Source organism: Cydia strobilella, chromosome 6, assembly GCF_947568885.1.
Source record: "Cydia strobilella chromosome 6, ilCydStro3.1, whole genome shotgun sequence".
Classification (NCBI taxonomy): domain Eukaryota; kingdom Metazoa; phylum Arthropoda; class Insecta; order Lepidoptera; family Tortricidae; genus Cydia; species Cydia strobilella.
In genome coordinates this window covers 13,926,822-13,947,091 of record NC_086046.1, presented here as the reverse complement: position 1 = coordinate 13,947,091, position 20,270 = coordinate 13,926,822, and the positions used below count along the sequence as shown (strand labels likewise).

The 20,270-nt window shown below is 37.0% G+C and overlaps 2 protein-coding genes across 4 annotated transcripts in view; both read right to left on the bottom strand.

The window, feature by feature from the left end:
* The window catches only part of LOC134742488 (transcription factor Sp5-like), a 14,934-nt gene extending 9,558 nt beyond the window's left edge, over positions 1-5,376 (bottom strand). Inside the window, exon 1 of the mRNA XM_063675700.1 lies at positions 5,252-5,376. The gene's annotated coding sequence lies outside the window, so the exon portion shown is untranslated. The remainder of the gene's footprint in view (positions 1-5,251) is intronic.
* On the bottom strand, positions 1,373-20,270 carry LOC134742483 (endoplasmic reticulum resident protein 44). 3 transcript variants are annotated; one of them, XR_010127935.1, is made up of 8 exons: positions 14,911-15,084; positions 14,694-14,769; positions 12,351-12,593; positions 10,533-10,775; positions 7,580-7,846; positions 6,621-6,819; positions 1,878-5,388; positions 1,373-1,539 (listed from the first exon to the last, which is right to left on the bottom strand). XR_010127935.1 is itself a non-coding variant. In XM_063675687.1 (8 exons), exons 1-8 carry the CDS (start codon positions 20,155-20,157, stop codon positions 5,253-5,255), a joined length of 1,521 nt encoding a protein of 506 aa, XP_063531757.1. In that variant the 5' UTR covers positions 20,158-20,270; the 3' UTR covers positions 1,373-5,252. The 3 variants fall into 3 exon arrangements, 2 of the variants coding, with proteins under 2 accessions (XP_063531757.1, XP_063531756.1); XM_063675687.1 differs by lacking the exon at positions 14,911-15,084 and adding exons at positions 19,720-20,018; positions 20,100-20,270 and having other exon boundaries at positions 1,373-5,388; XM_063675686.1 differs by having other exon boundaries at positions 1,373-5,388.

Sequence of the window (20,270 nt, the reverse complement as noted above, 5' to 3'; positions counted from 1 at the left end):
GTAAAGATTATGTATCCCCCCAACCCCCACCCCCCTGCACAGGAGGTCACCTCTCTGCAGCTGACTGTACCTACCTACGTGGAAACCAATTATGGATAATGGCTCTCTCGTGGAGAAAATCCAATTCTAGCAAGATATATGTCTGGAAAACTGTTTTTTTTTTACGTTGGTTACATAATACTTACAATCCTTTCAACGCCACGCCTATCGTGTGCGTCGCGTCATCGTGAACGTTGTCGGAAGGCCCGAGAGGGTTTACATTGGGCTATAGCCGCGCGTCAGTTGACATTTTTGGCTGTCAAATGTCGCGACACTCCTGACATCTAGTGTCAAGTAGCGGTACTGATACATCCGCTACTAGACGCTAGATGTCGACTCCGAAAATAAGCGTCTTGGTTACGCGCATGTCAAGGAGATTGGCGGTCTAGTATTATTAGTCTATGCCTGTAGTCATTATCCCAAGGAAAATCTTAACCCTTTATACGGCATAAGGGTGTCAGAAATTATGCAAAACTGAACCCTATCACTTTAATATAAAGTTCAAAATCAGGTGGGAAATATATTCCCTCTGCCTTATAGGCTTCATAGCGCGACTCAGGGTTTTTTACTAGACAAAACAGTGCCATCTAACGTGCGATTTCTTTCCTGCGTGCGATATGCTTTTACTTACCTCAAGAAATACTACAAGTTTTTACTTAGCCATGTTTTGTAAAATACACATGTATTTTACTTTTGTATTCGAAATGAAAAGTAGTGTTTAACTCTGTTAAAAGCGTCCATTTGTAACTCGAACCAATAATAGATATAACTCCGTAATAGATGGATACAGTCTAAGGAAAAAACGTGCCTCGAAAATCAAGAAAATTTGATTCTCGATCAGATGGCGCCACTACTTATGGCCTACTCTCGAATAGATGGCGTTGACGGTTTCGTTTGTTATTTAACAATTTAAAAGCATATCAGTGAAAGAACATGGGTCAAAATCATATAAAAATTATTAATGCAAATAAAAACAATATATAAAAACATTGATATTTTTATTTTTAGTTTTAATCGTGTGTCGATAGATGGCAGTGAATTTACTGTGGCACAAAATGTACTATGACAGTACCGCTCTTTCCTATTATATCCTCTTTGCTCGAACTATTGGCGCCCTCACTCGCCACCGCGCTGGAACAGGTGGCAAAATATCTCGTCAGAAATGGGCGTCTTTCATCCCTCGGTTAACAATCTACTGTACCTCAGGCGACGTTCCTTCATGCTTACTTTGCATGAGTATCCGCAGCCAAGGTCTTTAAGTTTTTAAGATTTTCGCATCGCTTGGTCGACGAGAACTCTCGCTTTGTTCAAAACGATAACTAAATAATATGCCTTTCAAGTTTTAGAAATTTTATTACACCATAACACGCGACACAAGACGTACAATTTGTACAAACATTTCACATAATAGTGACAACTCTTTCCTTTACCTCGAGGAATGTAACACTCTTAAGCGAATAGCATAATGGTTCAAGTGAAGAAACAAAGTGTAAACAGATACTAGAGTTAGACCAAGATAAATCTGCAGCGATGTTGATAGCCCCGAATGTGCAAGTTTTATTTTAAACGCCGTACGCCGTGCCGTGTATGCCGTGCCCCGGACGCCAGGCGATCGCGATTATTTAAGCGAAATTGAACTTTACGGAGTCCCGTGTAAGTCCCTATTGCATCGGCGAAGTTGTCGGCTGTAGCCGTCGTTGGCGTCCTTGCCGTCCTTGGCAAGGCTTTCCGATGACGGCCACATCCGACTGGTCAAAAGGTTAAACTTCTATGAAATTATGACGTATAAATAACACTTGCACAGTCTGCACAGTGTTGCAGAGTTATCTTGGTCTAACTCTATCAACAAAGAGTTATTAATATTAGAAGAGGTAACTGCAAAGTCTAAGAACAATCAGTGCCTCGAATTTGACAGTTGAATTAAATGTCGCTGTACGGCCCATTGCATTAATTATGTGGTAGTTTGAATTTGGACTGTCAAAAGTTGTCATGTGACAATTCAGTTACCATAAAATATACGAGTAGCTTAACTTCAAACTTAATAGATAAATCCAACTGTCAGATTTTGCGATTTTGGTATTAAGACAAGGTAATAGGATAGATATTTCCTAATACGGTCGAATTCATTTATCCGAGTTTGAAGTTAAGCGACACGTATGGCGTCGTAATAATTTCAGGGGCACAATTTGTTCTTAGACCTCTACTAACAATCAATAACTCTTTGTTATCAATAATACAGACTGGTTATCTCGATACAAAAGTGCGTTCCACGCTCTGTACCACAGTTTATTGACAATCTGTGTAACAGTTTATCTCAGTAGGCCGAGCACATGATTGACGCGACAGTATCTCGCCGCGAGATAGACTACCCGTCTTTTACTAACTGTATGAATTAAAGGGGGACGGGTAGTCTATGTCGCGGCAAGATACTCTCGCGCCAATCATGTGCTAGCCCGGCAGGACTAAGAATGATACGCAACATGATATAGAAATTATCACTATAGTAGTTTTCACCATGCCGGTTACACTAAAGGCTAATTATGGTCGCATTCACCTAAATGAAACATTCGGTTTTCCTAATAAGAACTTCTCAACCCTTTTAACACCAATGGCGGTTACAGTTTAATTAATATCAATCATCGTGCATTCCGATAATTAATATCGTGATTCCGATTTAGATGGATGAAGATCCGAACGCGAGAAGAGCATACGTGGGCCGCCCAGCAGGAAGACCTCCTACCGGACGCCCCAGGTATCGCTGGTGCGACAGGGTGGAGGCGGATCTGCGCGAGCTTCGAGTCACCAATTATCTCCATGCATGAATTTATTTTTATTTTTGGATTCATAATTTATATCGTTGGAACACCGGAAATGATAAAAATACTTTTGTAAACCTTAACATTATTTTATTAAAAAATATTTAAAATGTTGAAAATTTTTGAGCGGTTGAAACGCTCATAATTTTTGGCGCGAATTCGACAGAGCGTGATGACGTCACACGTTGGGCGGCCCAACTGACGTTTGCTACTAATAACACTAATCTGTCGACCGCGTGACGTCACATGGCGTTTCGAGCGTTTCGCTCACTAGCTTTTCGCGGGCAAATTTTTGTACTTTTTATTTATAATTTTAAGTAATTAAATGGTAATTTAATAACGGAAATGCATTTGTAACATGATATAACGGTAACAAACATCCGAATAAAACATATTTCGTTCAAATATAAACTTTATGCATGAGGCTAATTGGCGAGAGGTCGCGCCGGACCTAGAAAAGTGGCGCTGTCTTGTGTCGGAGGCCAAGTCTCATTTTGGGTCGCTGAGCCAACGGAGTAAGTAAGTGCATTCCGATAAGGTTTACGATGACGCGTTGTATAAAATAGGCGTGTCATTAAAAGGATTAAATTGAATAATAGGGTACTTGATGATACTTGACTGTATTTAAAATAAATAATTTTACACCATGCATGAAATAAAGCACCAGAAACGTAGACAGCAGTTATTTTTAGACAATTTTTATTTTAAAACTCGTATAAAACTATAAAGAGTAGGTAATTTGATTGTGACGTCACATGCTAGTGTTTTATATAAACTCCTTAGTAGCAAAATCGTTTTGATAGTTCGAAAAAAGAAACTGATTTCACTAGTAGTCAAATACCCTATTATTCTAATAAGATACCTTTACCTTATTAGGAACACCAATGTGGTGACAAATGTGACCATTATATGCATTTCGTACTCCGGGAACCCACTTAACTGATCATTGGTATAATGGTAGACTGATAAAGGCTAACGAAACAGGTAAGTACATCAAGGTCAAGACAGCACTGGTAGGGTGATAGCGTTTTTGGGTCATTGTCAAAAAATATGTCCGCGGTCTAATTGCCGCGACCCATACTAAATGTATGAAAAGAGTTGTGACAATTAGACGCAACCGCAGACATATTCTCAGAGTATGGCCCTTTTCACAGACATAATGCATTCGTCTCTCTCGTACTTGCATACTTGCCAGAATAAATAGTCTTGCATTTAGATGTCAACACTTATGCGCACTCGATTGCTTTCATGTTTCATTTCAACTTTATACACTTGCGTAACAATAATTATAAATAACGAAAAGGAGATACATACGCATATAAATCGCAACAATAGTGGTGGTTAGATCACAAGATTTCTTATCAATACATAATACAAGTAGTAAATATACAAGATATACAGATCAAAGATAACAGGTATCACTTGCGAGAACTTTGTTTACATTAATGTAAATTACATTGATTTGTACGGTGTAAATCAAAATCTAGTGTAACATACGTTACGTTACTATGCAAAACATAGCATAATGTAAAAGGCATGTATTAACCAGGCAGCTAAGAAAACATAAAAGTAAATTAATAATTACTTATGAAACTACCAATAGAAATCCAATTCGGTTCTTTAACCTATACAGTATATACTATAATAATATAATTTTTATATGTATAAAAACCGGCTAGTATTGCAGCAAACGTACATTCCCCATCAGATATATCGGAGCGGCCGAGGTGCTCACAAATATCTGAACACGCCTCTATTGTCAAGGCGTTAGAGTGCGTGTTCAGATAATTTTGAGCACCTCGGCCGCTCCGATATATATGATGGCGACTGTACAACGAAATGTGTGTATTACAGTATTAATTTTTATGAAACAATACTCGTACGGCCTGACAAGACATGGTCGTATAAATGACAATAAATCAAAGTTGTCTTTTAATATAGTACAAGAAAAGTCTAATCTTATAATTCATTTGATGATTTCACAGCGTTAACATTCAGTAGTGCTTATCCCAACATCAACTCTACTATTTTAAGGTTTGATTCTCATTTTACGTCCATTCTAGTTTAGCGTTGATTTCTTATGAGAACGCTAAATAACATTCTAATTCTTCGACAAAATAACTGTCAACATATAGGACTTACGACTTATGACAAATAAATGCATGTTCATTTTGGGACTCACATACAAAACCTGTTCCGCCAGTTTACGTTTTAAGCAGACATAATTTAATTTATCGGTAATTCTCGCATTATCTAATGCAATGAATACATTTGTTCAAAGAAAAACTTTTAATTAAAATAAATATCGAAGGAAAATGCAGAAAGGAATTAATTTAAACGGAAAGGTGAAGATGGATGGCTCCAAACTTAAAGTAAATGATAAGGACCACAGTAACCTTATAATTCGTCCCGCAGCAGCGTGTATCTGTTCTTGGAGGGAGCTAGCTTCTTGAACGTGGATTCGGGCGGCGTGGTACCTTTGATGTCGTTGCTGTCTGCTATTTGGTTCGGTTCCGGGCCGTAATGGAATTCCCTGAAATTGAATAAGGATACTGTTAATTATTTCTTAGTCTTTTTATATGGTTTGTCCCCTCCATCTCCAGTAATACCTAGTTCGAGTGCCCAAGGTTTAAGTTTCTGATTCATTTCAAACTAGACTACGTTAGTATACTTTGGCAAAACCAATTTGTCAGTAGAAAAAGGCGCGAAATTAAAATTTTCTATGGGAGGACATCGCACCTACTTTTTTTAAATTTGCCGCCTTTTTCTACTAACGGAAAAGGCTTACCAAACTATTGTTAAAATATTCAAGTAGGGTGAAAAACAGTAGTAATAATAAGCTGGTATACATTTTTTGAAAATAACACCAGTTGCGAGGGAAAATGTTTGTTTAAAAGTAAATTTTATCTCCAGTAGCTAACCTAAACAGTCGGGGTCAAAGAATACGATGTACATTGGAAATTAAACCTAGAGTCAAATAATTTTAAGGTTTAAATTCGCGGTATTTTACAGTCACGCTTAATTCGGTATTGACGCGCGGATTGACATTATTGTACTAAGTAGCTCGACCGTAAAATTTCTGCAGGTTATAAAATATGTCAACAAAGTAATTTACTATTCATAGAGTAGCTAGTGCAGGATAAACTAATACTAATAATTACGCCGAAATACTCGTAATATGGTATCTTATTGATAATACAGCACATTCTTAGATAGCAATAAGATTGGTAGAACTTCGTGTACAGATTTTCACAATATTTCACAGTGAAATCGTCATAATATTATTATTTAAGAGGAGTTATGTGACAAGCAATGTAATGAAAATAGTTACTGTTATCATTTTGGTTAACCATTACGTATAAGAAGCTTGGAGAAATCGTTTACCTGCAGTGAACATAATTCCTCTTAGGTATATTAAGCTACCTTTTGATGAGAATCGGTTGAGAAATGCGAGCCGTAAAGGAGAACAGCCGCCGCACAGACACACCAAACTACTTTTGCCGAAGCTAAAACGGAGATTTGCTCGCGCGACGCGCTTTCTTGATCAATAATAATGAATACCTAATATGTAGTTTCCCCGGAGTCCTGTAGTCCTGTAGGACCCTAGGAACTGGTAGAGCTTCCCAGGCTTGTCCATGTCGCTGTAGCTGGAGAACAGGTACATAGTCGATGACGATGAGCGGCAGGTCCGACACGAACGTCACGGATTTGAGGTGATGCAAGTATGTATTGAACACTTTAGTATATATTTCAGTTTAAACCTACCTATGTAGTTTTCCCGAGTACAAGTCTTGCAAGAACTGAAAGAGCTTCCCAGGCTTCTCCATGTCGCTGTAGCTGGGGAACAGGTACATGTGCCGGAACGAGTCGATGGCGATGAGCGGCAGGTCGGACACGGACTTGCCGAGGTGGTGCAGCGGGTGCTCGAACCTCACGCCATCCGCCGTTAGGAAGTTGATGTTTTCTGGAAATCGTTTATATTCACTTTTAAATGGGCCATGATTTTCAACAACCGCTACCAGGGGCATTCCACAAGAATGTTCTTATACTTCTGAACATGCTGAGAAACGATATTGGGTCTGATAATATTTAAAGACTAGCCTAAAAAAGCTTTCCTTTCTCGAGCTTTCCGATTTTGATTGAGGTAGCTGCCATACAAGGCAAAAGCGGTACGTAAGCGACATTATCGTGGAATGCGCGTACATGCGAACGACATTGGCACATAAAGGTTATTTTATTCAACCCTTGGCCATATTTTGCGAGGTGATAATAAATATAAATCATACCGAGCAACTTTTACTACGGGATCAACCCCGAAATCGCGAAAATATTAGCTGTTTCACACATTTTGGCAGATCAGATGTCGATGTTTGCTATGGGAGAGACAAAGTTTATTTTTGCAATTTGAAGGTTAATCTTATAGTAAAAGTTGCTCAGACATATATTAACATCGCAAAATATGGCTAAAGAATGGGTTGAAAAAAACACCCTGTATATAACACTACGGCTTAAGGCCTGGTTTGCGATACCCCGTAACTAAATGCAAAAGAATTAGAATCGAATAAGAGAATTGAACCCAGGTACTGTACTATTTGTATTCAATTGTACTGAAGTATGGAAGATAAAGTTTCCGCATAATAGGTATGTGTAAGTACATATTTGAGGCCGAACATACTTCGCTGTCGAATTTGCGTCTAAAACTCTGAAATGATAAGTTAACTTACGTTTTTCAGACTCCAAATCTCTCTTAATAATCTCCTTATATTTCTTCACACTGTCCGTGTCAGTAGGATGGTGGAACAAGATGAGGAACGGCAATCCCTCCTCCGTTAATTCCTCTGCGTTCTCAAAGGTGATCTCCCGCACTATAGGGATACACTTCTCTTGCACCCATTTGTAGAGCTCGTCGAAGTTGGTGAGGGAGCCCTTGTAGGTTTCATCTGGCTCTTCGGACACTTTTCGGTCCGTTCTAAATACAACAATTGGCTGGCCTGAAATAGAAATATTTCTTAATCTTATTCCATCGGTTTGCCGCTATCACTGTCACATTTCGCAAGAAAGAACGGGAAGGACCATGCGCGCCAAGTGTCAATTTTGATCGAATTTGTCGATTTTTATTTATTTTAAAAACGTTGCCTTACAATATCGAAATTCGAAAGCGGTAAAATTACTACTTAAGTTAAGTTTGTTTTTTCTCCTTTTTTTGTTTATAGTGTCACATAATAAATAACCGAGTAAAGTTGGATTAAAAGTCCTAGCTAGAGGTTACTTTGGGAATTAATTGTATCGAGCGAAGTGTCATAATACGTGTATCGGAAGCTTATAAATTAAAGATAATATAATCAAGAACTACATATATTTTTTCCACGTCTACGAATATCAACGTCTCTTAGAAAAATACGATCATATAAGGAGATTTTTCGCCTTCTGGCTCAGGGAACCGCCTTAAAAGAAAATAAAGATTTGGCAAAATTTTTGTTTTGGTACAAGCTTTTATCGCTGACTGCACTTTTCTTTCCAAAGGCAACTAATACTCATCGAGAAAATTCTAATAACCGAAAACACAATTAGAAGCCAACGGCTACGTCACAGTAAAACAAGTGATGTAAGAATGTGTCACTCCATATTACAATGTCTTCGTTATTCGTTTTATTGTTAGACAAAGCAAAAACTATAGTATGATAGAGATAAGGTAATTACGTTATAATTTATTCCTTTGTTTTAAATAAAATAAGAACAGAACGTGCGTAAAAACCGATAAAGTTTTATTGGCATTAATACTACGAGCTGGGGCATTGTTCAATTTAAAGAATGTGTTATGTAAATGTTGTATGGCTGCGCCGCTTTCATTTGCGATACATAGTTTTAACGGCAATGAATTTTTTGGTTTGGGTTTGCGTCATGTATACTTTTCAGATTAAGGAAAGAAATCCAACAATAATGTTTAGACATATTCCGATAACAAAACACAGTGAAATGGCAGCATAAAGAAAGAAATGCCACATGAATATTAAGGAAAACATGTGTGCATACAGGCTATGTGTGTTGTATTAGGGGAGACCGAGGGGTTTTGAAACACAGATATGAGTTTAAGATTTTAATAGTTTTTTTTTTTCAGTTACCAAGTACTTTATTCGTCCAAAAATTGACAAACCCACATAATAGTTATTTACGATACAAGTGCGGAAAAGAGGAAACCGCAGGGAGTGTTTTAAATCGACACGAGTTGCGAATTACCTTTTCGCACGTGTATCGTACAACGTTGGACAGTACATATGGCCCTTTAAACTTTCGACATATGCACGAAAAGCACTAATGTGAAAAAGTAGCACCAAATGTACTGTAAAATATTATTTAGTACATATTATAACTTTTTTTCAAAATAATATATAACCTCAATTTTTTTTTGTCTAGGTTTAGGCTTTTATTAAGTACTTTATAATGTGTTAGTGTCTTGGCTTGTATTATGTATGTTTCGAAAAATCAATAACTAAAGATTGAATAATCAATAAACGGTGCAAGTCATTGCCTGTTGTTTGCGATAGGGATGCATTTCTATAAAAGATGGGAGGTGTTTTGCTACTGAGAGTAACTCTCCTCGGTTTTATTTTGTATGGCTGAATTGATATAAAATGAAGTTTAATTTTGTCTTTTCTAAATATTTTATTTTAGCGTACCATTAAAAATCAGACAGAGGTATGGCGAGCCAAGAAACATACGATAACAACAGAATTTGCATCTAGTAATGTATCTTGAACGTTTCGTGATATTCCATTTTCACCTGAAATTCTCATAATATTGATAAAGTCCAGGGAAAGAAAAACAGACTAATTGGTTTTAACTAACTTATTTGGTTTTTCTCCAATTAAAAATGATTTAGCTGCCATTGAAACAGCTAGATCAGCAAAAAAAGATAATCAAGATTCCTTAATGTTCCTTAATAAAAAAACAATACACGCTAAAAATAAAGGAAAAAAGACCAAGAAAAAAATGGGAAAAATTAAAGTAAACGCATAATCTGTGCCAGAGTTACTTCTTTGTTTGTTAATTCTCATCCCACGTAACAAATTAATAGTGTACAATTGTTACGATAAAATATGTTTTTTAAATATTCAAAATTAATAGAGAATAATAAATATATATGAATGGTCATTTTAGATTTTTATTTTTTACCAGTACCCTTTAAATTAATGTATAATTTTTCTAATATACAGCCTTAGTTAACAAAATCAATTACTGTTTCGAATACCTCAACCCCTGTTTCATCTTACCTCGGTATGAGGGGAATTGAAACAGAATGATTTGTTCGCGCAAGCGTTTATACTTACGCTTTTTTTGTTTGTGTCGTATAAATGTGGAAGAAATGGGCTATAGGTTGGTACTAATCTTGTAGAATTCTGGCAAATAGATTTATTAGTATGATATATAATGTCAAACTTGTTTCAACTCCCCTCGGTCTCCCCTATACCAAACCGGGCCTGACGAAGAAAAGTTCCAGTCGATATTTGTTACTCAATCATCTCACTGATGCGGATCCGCACGTCGCTGTGTGTGCTCAATGTGTGAGCGAGACAGCGCTAAGCACGTATATGTATAGCTATGTCCCGCTCGCACACCGGAGGCGGGACAGTATCCAATGTGAATACCTTAGCATTGACTTGACCAACTAAATATTACCTGGTGGATGCATTTGTGTCGACGCATCCCCAAAGCCGGCATGGAAAAGGCACTCATCCTTAAGACTAGCAGCCACTCTCCTGAGCACCTGGTATTCCTCCTGGTCCCTGCGATCCATGTAGCCAATGATATGTCTCTTGTCCTCGCTTAGGTCATGGAGCTCTTTGAGAGAACTGAACATGATGACCGGATCGGTCAGCTGTTTTTTGATAAAGTCCGAGAATGCTTCTACTGATCGCTGACCTAAACATATATAGAGTAGTGTGGTTAATAATTACAAAGACCTTTCATAGATAGAATATGTTTTGCCTCAATTTCAATTTAAAATCATTTAATATGGTAACAAACATGTCAAAAATATAGAAATCACAAAAATATATTATTTGTCCCTTTGCGTTTGTTAGAAAAATAATAAACATTTTTAGGGATCCATAGCCAAAATAACAAAGGCAGTCCTTTGAAGTTTCGTCATGTCAATATGTCAGTTCGTCCGTTTGTCTGTCCATATGTCACAGCCATTTATCTCAAAAACTATAACGTTTGAATAAAATTGGGAACATGGGTGTATTTTGTAAGTCGCTGGGTCATGTATGTAATAATTTAAAATTAAAAAATATATATTTTTAAGGGAGGCACTCCATAAATGTAACTAAAAGTGAAAACATTTTTTTTTGTAATTAATAATGTGTCATCTTTTAATAGGTCTAACACTTTCAAATGTGGCTTTCCACAGAGAAGGGTGCTTCATATGCAATAAGTAGTAGTAGTAAATTACTTTATTGTACAAAACAAAAATTGTTAACATGAAATTCATATAAATTTAGGTACAAAGGCGAGCTTATCCCTATAAGGGATCTCTTCCAGCTAACCTTAGAGTAAGTGAGTGGAAAATTCGAATTAGATAGATAGACAAACTTACAGAATGTACAATAATATAAGGACAATAAGGACAATTCTATCAGAATTTCTGTTGGAATTTCAGACGAAAACTCCTTATTGCACTTGAATCATAAGGACGGAGGACCCTTCTGTAATGGAAAGCCACAAATAATGATTTAGAAAACGAAAATAAAGTTTTTTCCAATAAACTTCTTTTCTTATGTGTGTATGTGTATGAGGACAACTAGGAAAAAGTTGCAATGTAATTTATAGGAAGAAAAGAGTGTAAATTAGAAACTTCTTTTCATAAATTATTTAAATATTATGAATGCAAATCTTGCCTATCTTCCTGTTACCTTTTCACAACTATACCTACCAGTAAACTAATTATAAGGCAGGTAGACCTGTGGTCGCAATTATTAACCATTTACACAACACAGAACCAAGAAATTACTAACCACTTAAAGATTATAAGGATAATATTGATGCTCCACTTAAAGATTATAAGGATAATATTGATGCTCGTAATTATGTAATGTAGTGTGTTATCCTTATCAGTAATTTATGCATAAAAATAATAAAGTATATGGTTATTAAACAACACGTACAAAATGAGGTAATAAAATAAACTCATAAATGTGTTACTGTTTTTATTAGCTGCCTCAAAGACAACTCGCACTTTCAACGAATAAATACACCTATACCCATAATATGGTATATTAACAGTACAAACGCTTCTTCGGCTTCTTTTAGTGGGTCTGAAAATAGCCATTTGTATAAAATAGAATTTAGGAAATAATCCTGGACTGGTGTGGGATGCAAATGGTGAGGCTTGTTGTAATGATTTACAAATAAGTGCATTTGTAGTAAAGGCAAGTCTTTGTAAACACATCACAAAGAACCTGTTGAAGTATTCAAGCGTCTAACCAAAACACATACCTCTGTATTCTTTTTTGGCAGGCAACCCATTACGGAAAAGCTTCAATGTGGGATACTTTGTTATATGGAACCTGGTTGCCACCGCTCCTTCCTTGTCACAGTCCACCTTCCCCATGACCACCTTGCCAGGGTCATATCCGGCTTTGGTCACTTCGTCTGCAGCATCATCAAATATGGGCATCAGCATGTTGCTGAATCTACACCATTCAGCGTAGAAATTGATAAATACCACCTCATTGGAAGCTATAACAAACAAATAAACTTCAATGAATGTGGATGGAATGATGAATGTTATAGACAGTTTTTGAATCCTATATGTCCAGACTCCAGATTCTCAGCTATTGATGCGAAATCAAAATTTCTAATTCAGAACAGAACATTTTTGCGAATTCAGATCATGCTGTAACTGTAACTACACTACAATTGGATGACATGGGTTTAGATGTAAAGCTGATTGGAAATAACAGACAAGATACTAAATTACAATTATAGTACACAATTGTATTTTTTCGTAGGTTATTACGTTTTTATAAGAATTTCCGCAAGGTAGTAAAAAAGCCGATTTTCATGACATTTTATTTATACTACCAATATTATTTAACCTTTCGTATGCTCAGGAGCAGATCAGCTACATATATATGTATAAATAAATAAATTTATCCATATATATTCAACTTAAACATGAAGTCGTCATGATTTCTATTTCTTTTTCTGGCAATTTTTTTACATGTGCATACGAAAGGTTAAGCACAAACAATGTTAAGTGTTGTTGTTGTCCTATGGCACCCCAGAGGTGCTAAGGGCCTTCACAAGCTCGCGCCACTCCTTCCTATCTTCAGCGACCCTTCTGGCCTCGCTCCAGCTCAACCCGACCGCTCATAGCTCACTCATGACGGACCGCTGCCAAGAGTGTACAGGGCGCCCGGAGCCACGGCTTCCGTCCGGCGGTTTCCAACCGAAAGCGACGGTTGCGTTATTCGTTTCCCCTCTTCGAATAGTATGTCCTATCCATCTCCATTTCCGTGTCGCGATTTCTTCGCCAATGGGTGTTTGCCGGCATATACTCCATAGGTCTTCATTTCGAATAGTTTTTGGCCCGAAAACGCGAACTATCGACCTGAGGGACTTGTTGACGAAGACTTGAAGTTTATTCGTTAGGCCCTTCGTCACTCTCCACGTTTCGCAGCCAAAAAGCAACACTGATTTCACGGGATTCGAAGAGGGAAAGTTTAACACGTCGCTTGAGCACATTTGACTCCCAGACAGCCTTTAACTGAGCGAACGCAGCCTTCGCCTTCTTTATCCTGTTGTCGATGTCATCATCCGCTCCACCTTTGCAGGATAATGCGCTCCCTAGGTACGCAAACTTGGACACCGAGTCTAGGCTTTCGCCCCCCAGTGATAGTGGATCCGTTGTACTTGAGTTCACTTGCATGCTGACTGTCTTGCGTCTGTTGATTCGCAGGCCCATTCTATCAGCCTCTTCTTTAAGACCTTCAAGTTTAGCTTCTAGATAAGCAAGAGTAGGCGAAATCAACACTATGTCGTCCACGTAGTCTAAGTCCTCCAACACGTTCGTGTCCCAAGGTATACCTCTCGGTGTCGATACCACATTACGCATGACGTCATCCAGGAGAATCACAAATAAAAGCGGCGATAGGAGGCACCCTTGCTTTACTCCGGCTGAAATCTGAATCGGAGCTCCAAGCTCCTTCTCATGGACCACCCTGCATGCGCCACCTTCGTATAAGGAGCGTATTATACGGACGATACAGGTAGGAATACCCCTCCAATGTTAAGATAACAATGTTAAGTAATGCAGAAGAATTATAAAAAAAGATCCAATATAATTGATCTAAAGTTATAGATTTCCCCTAATTTTCATTTTCCTAATGACTGCTATTTTATTGCACACAACTGTATGTGCAGTTTCATTACCAATCCAACACATAGTTTAAAAATGAGAACAAAACTCCGTTTGTAAGTTTTATAGGAAGGTGAATTTCGGCCGAGCTTGCCGGGGACTCTTAAGCTGATTACTGCAGTAAACATAGATTTAGATTTATTTATTTCATAAAATTAAATAATTAATAATAATATTTAATATTTATTTCATATTAACCTTTATTTTACTTTTTTTTTAAGTGCATGGACCCTGATATTTATGAATTATTATTATAATTATGAATTAGACCTTATACTAAATTGGTAACTAACATAGGTACTAACCTCATCAGTAACGGTATTATGACGCGACAATTGTCAATTTGATTTGTTTACGCAACTGATATTTGAGTAGACACGGTATCATGATATGCGGAAAAATAAAGAAACAATACTCACCCAAGACCATATCCAAGTTACTTTGCGTAATCTGTACGGCGCCGCTATCGGTCGGGTTGTAAAAACAGTGGCAAATCTAAAACGTAACAATGTTCAATGATGATATATCAATTAGTTAACGAATCAAAACCATAAAATCAACAATTAAACCGTGGCCAGAAATGGCAGAAATGTACATTGTAATACCATGTTTTTCTTTAAGAATTTTATAACTTACCAAAACTAAAATACATGCTAGAAATTTGTAACTAAATAAATTACAACCACGTCTACTCATTTTAGAACTATTTTATGGGGTAAGTTTCCAATTTCCACTATTTCCAGAATAATATTCTGTGCCGATTGCCGTCAGCTCAGCGCCCCGGTTAGTTGGCAGCCTGAACGAAACGTCATATATAGTAGTCTGTCTTGTCTATGGTTCGATAAAAGTCGTTCACACATATTCTTTGCGTTCACAACTTCACACGACAAGAATGGGATATGGCATCCGGCGGTTTAGAAGCGGTTAGGACCAAGTTAAGACGGTGTGGTGGTGTGGTATCATCATCATCATCATCTAGCCGATTTCGGCCACAGCGACTGCGTTTTACCACTGACAGCGTCGCTGGTGCGCTCTCAGGTGACTGACATAGGCAATTCTTGCAGCGAATGTGCGACCACACTCGCTGCAGGTCAGCACCCCTCCGACATAATTGTAACGTATGGCCACAGGTGGTCTGGCCTTTAGCTCGTCGCGCTTAGCGTCGAGTTCTGTGCGCCGCCTAGCTTCAAACTGACGCACCTGCGTCTGCACAATATGCCTCCAACGTGGACGGTCACTGGCTAGGCTCTCCCATGTCGTTGGCTCTATATGAGCGCTCTTCATATGCCGCTTCAACACATCTTTTAACCGCAAGAACTGGCCGCCTTGCTTGCGCTTTCCATCTTGCAGTTCGCAGTAGAAGATGCGTTTCGCGACTCGATCCTGGGACATGCGGGAGACGTGACCGCACCATCGTAGTTGTCGTCTCATTAGGTAGGCCTCCATTCCAGCGACATCGGCGCGCCTAAGGATCTCCGTGTTCCTAACACGGTCGGACCAATGGACGGTGTGGTATAATGTTAAAGGCAAGGGCCTGACACTCTTTGATAGAGAAAGATAGTCTTATTGCGATTCCTATAAGAGGGAAGAGAAAATAGTGCCATGCTTTGTGTTTATCACCGACCGGGCATTTTTTCATGGTCGGGTTATGGCGTCATGTGGGCATCATAGCAAGGAGGCTATGGCGAAATACCGAAATTTATAAATGAAAGAGAAAAGACATTGGACATGCAAACCGGATAAATTGCGTAGTATACATTTTATATGAATATTCTTTCTCTTACCCCCGGTCACTCGGTGGCACGTCTATAACTACTTGTATATTCTATGTCTATGGTTAAAGGGGTTATTATTATAGTTGTTTAAGCAAAACTTGCTAGTAGAAAAAGGCGCGAAATTCAAATTTTCTATGGGACGATAACCCTTCGCGCCTACATTTTTTTAAATTTGCCGCCTTTTTCTACTGACAAGATTTGCCTGATCAACTATAGTTTAGCAAGCCATTTCTGTGAGTAGAAAATTTGAATTTCGAGCTTTTTCTACTAATAAAGTGGGTTTACCAGAGTATACCATATTGTCAAACCAAATTGTCAGTAAATGAAAACAAAAAAAAACTATACTCATCCTTTTCTTTTGGGTGCTAGTACTAGTGTAAGACAAAGATAGTATAATTCTCTTTGTCTATGGTTGAAATAAGACAGTCCTTCGACAAACTATAGTTAATTTTTAAGTCGACTTCTATTGTGTTTTTTGATTAAAATTTAATATTTTTTAGAAAAATACGAGAATAAATAATATAGTTGGTCAAACCAAATTGGCCCTAAATAAGAACCAAAAAACTATACTCATCCTTTTTTTGGGTGCTAGTGCTAGTGTAAGACAAAGATATAAATCTCTGTCAATGTTTGAAATGAAACAGTCGTTTGACAAACTATAAATATTATACGGACATTCTTAAGTACGCTCCAGACTACGCGGCGCGAAGATGCGAACGCGAGTGTGGAGTCGATTTCGCTGGTTAGCGAACTAGACTCCAAACTCGCGTTCGAGTGTGGAGGAACCTTTACACAAATTGACTAAGTCCCACGGTAAGCTCAAGAAGGCTTGTTGTGGGTACTCAGCAAAGAATGTACTCAGCCAACGATATATATAATACATAATACTTATACAAATATAGGATGGTCAAGCAAATCTTGTCAGTAGAAAAAGGCGCGAAATTCAAATTTTCTATGGGACGATAATGACGATATCCCTTCGCGCCTACATTTTTTAAATTTACCGCCTTTTTCTACTGACAAAATTTGCTTGACCATCTATACTTAAATACATAGAAAACATCCATGACTCAGGAATAAATATCAGTCTGTGTTCATCACACAAATAAATGCCCTTACCGGGATTCGAACCCATGACCATCGGCTTCACAAGCAGGGTCACTACCCACTAGGCCAGACCGGTCGTCAAAGAATAATACCCGCAGATTCATAAATTGTTAATTTAAACGTAGAAGAATATAAACATACTTATTTGTGGTTTAAACAGCTTTGTCCAGTTGTTATTTGACATCTGAGCAATCACATTCTAAAAGTGATTTTTGAGTGGTTCATAAAGTGAAATCTATAATATATCATTAGCAAAATTTTTTTTTTAAATAAAACAAAGTAAATGGTAGAAAGTGTATTGTTTTTGTTACATACTATACATTCATGAACACATGTATAAGGTCTTTACTGTAAAAATGAACACAAAAATGATACATAATACGTATTACAATGTTGAACTCGTCCCTTCAAGGGATCTCTTCCAGTTACTCCTCTGAGCGCTGTCTAAGCGTATGAAAATTGAATGTAAATGGCGGACAAATACGTATGAGATTGTAGAAAAAGTTAAATAAATAACGAATATAAAGAATAGAGAAAAGATGACAAATCAATAATAGAAGCACAAATAGATTAATATAGTAAAAAAATATGTCCACTCAGGGTCAGATACCCACACCAGCTTTCAATTTCCTCTCCTTCATGACTACAGTGACATACATACATACTAAGACATAAAATTAGGTTTATCTGGACATTACAAGTATAAAAACTCAAATTAAAATACATACATACATAAAAACTTTTGAGATTTCATTTCTCAGTCCTTGCATTGTCATACATAATAGATGCATATTCACTTGAAAATAGTAAGTTAAATACGAAAACCCTAAATCTAACATGAAACTATGATATAAATCAATATACATTGTCTCAATAAAAGAGATTCTTTTTATAATAAAAACAATAACTACTACATGTATAAAATTCATAACTTTCATAAGCGGACGGAAGTAAAATATATAATTAGTAACACTACCATCATATGTAAAGATTCTAATGCATATGTATTGATTCTATTTAAATAAGCTGCTCTCTGACTACTTTGTGGACATTTAAAAAAAACTTAATAACTAAGAAAGTATTAAGGCACACAGTTTCGTGAACATTGTTATTTCTATGTTAAAAATTGGTACTGAGTCATTACAACACAGGTAGTTTGTTCACGTTAAGAATGCAGTCAAATCGCCAAATCGTCATTGTGTGCCAGCCTAGCGATGCTTGTAACCAATCAGATCATTCCTAATTAGAAAGCCAAGTTCACAGTGACCAGGTTGAAGGCATATTTTCTCATTACATTGGTATTACAGATTACATTGCTAGGCCAGTGGAAAATTATGGTTTTACTGTAACATGAAAAACAGTACAAATTTGGGGTGCCTGTTTTTGACATAATCATTAAGAAAATTACCTTTGTTATAATTGGTATGTGCTAATTTAATTTCATATAATGGATCATTTACTATACTTAAATATAAGTGGTTTTCTCATTTCATAACATACTTTTCTTAGGCACTTTTGCTGGGTCATGATTTTATAGTGGTCATCACACGATGAGAGTATGATAATTGTCTTACTTCACCTTTTACTTTCAACATAAAATATATGATACTATACCTAAACTAAATGTAAAGATCGCATTCACCATTTTAAATAGAACTGCACTGTATATTATGAAATTCATTGCATTATAAAAAAATGACAAATAAAATATATAATAAAGTGTATGAACTATCATAAAATACCTCTTGGAATGTAATGTAGGTTTCTTATCAAGTTAAGAAATCACTATCAAAAACTCTGTTAAATAATTGGAAAAGTTAATCAGACTTTCTTAAAACTATGGTAAATGGACGGAAATTATAGTATCCAATTAATTATAAAATTTAACTAAATATTAGCTGTTTGGCTATTAGGATAGCTCCAAGAAGTACTGCATACATAGGCTTCACTGCATCACTTCCACTCTGCAACACAAAAAAAAAATGTCAATGAATCCCAAATTCAATGTATTTCCTATTAGAATACTTGGGCTTGGTTTCAATTTTCGATGGCTATTATTTCTTTGTATAATCAAACAAACTTTACTCAGTACTTGTACAGTTAATAACTGTCATAGAATAGTTCTGTTATACAGGTTGGAAAAAAAATAATGGGCCCTGGAGGGGAAGTGCCTTAAAACCTTAAGTTAGCTCATGTTCCTTATGTTTCTTGGAGAAATGTTAACATTAACATTAACTGTATCAACTAGTACAATAAAATAGAGCTGTTTATTTATTGGATTTTTTTTGTGTGTGATTTCCGGACGAGAAGGAAATTTAAAAATCTTTTAATGCAGTTTTGTTTCTTTTTAAAAATAAAAGAATGGTTCTTTTAAGTAAAATAAGCTAACTTAAGGTTTCAAGGTACTTTCCCTTCAGGGCCCATAAATTTTTTCCACACAGTGATACTCAACATATGGCAAGTGGGCTTTTTAGGTGCCCCACCAGGTGTCCCTGGTATAGATACATAGGTAAACTTGCCGTCTGAACTTCACCTTTACTAAGAGTATAATGTAGCCACTCACTATGATATAGTAATTACACCTATCTCCTTGACAACAATCCGAACATTCCCAATCCTGATACCAGATATGGGTGCAGGTGGGCATGTACCGCTGCCTGATGGCCGCGCATTCGGTCTTGCTCGAACAAGTCTTCGATATGTAGTATTGCTTCTTCGCCCCTTGAGACCAATAAGGCGGACTGCCCCATTTTATTTTAGTCAAACATACATCTTCATAATCTCGACAAGTCATGATGGTTTTCACGCATTTCTCATTGTTATCTTCTTGGTTTTCACAAACGTAGCATTCCAGTCCGAATACTGTAAAGAAACAATGATAAAAGTCACCAAACTTTTATTCAAGACAGTGATGTAAACACGATGTTTAATCGGTCCCCTTACCTACGATAACCGAAATAACCAGCAAAGAAATAACTGCAAATACATTATGCCAAGTCATGTTGATCACGCTGTACCACTAGCTCGCGGATAAAATAATATTTTATTTCAAAAAGTTATGCCACACCCGAAATGAAACTATACAACTCGCAAGAGAGCGTCAAGAGCGTCTGC

What these genes read in the sequence shown, in the direction of transcription:
- LOC134742483 (XM_063675687.1), bottom strand. Translation starts at nt 20,157, where the DNA reads ATGACTTGGCATAATGTATTTGCAGTTATTTCTTTGCTGGTTATTTCG. An exon ending in GACACAAATGCATCCACCAG is followed by an intron (nt 7,847 to 10,532) that starts GTAATATTTAGT and finishes TTTCTATTTCAG; the next exon opens with GCCAGCCAATTGTTGTATTT. An exon ending in AGATTTGGAGTCTGAAAAAC is followed by an intron (nt 6,820 to 7,579) that starts GTAAGTTAACTT and finishes AACGATTTCCAG; the next exon opens with AAAACATCAACTTCCTAACG.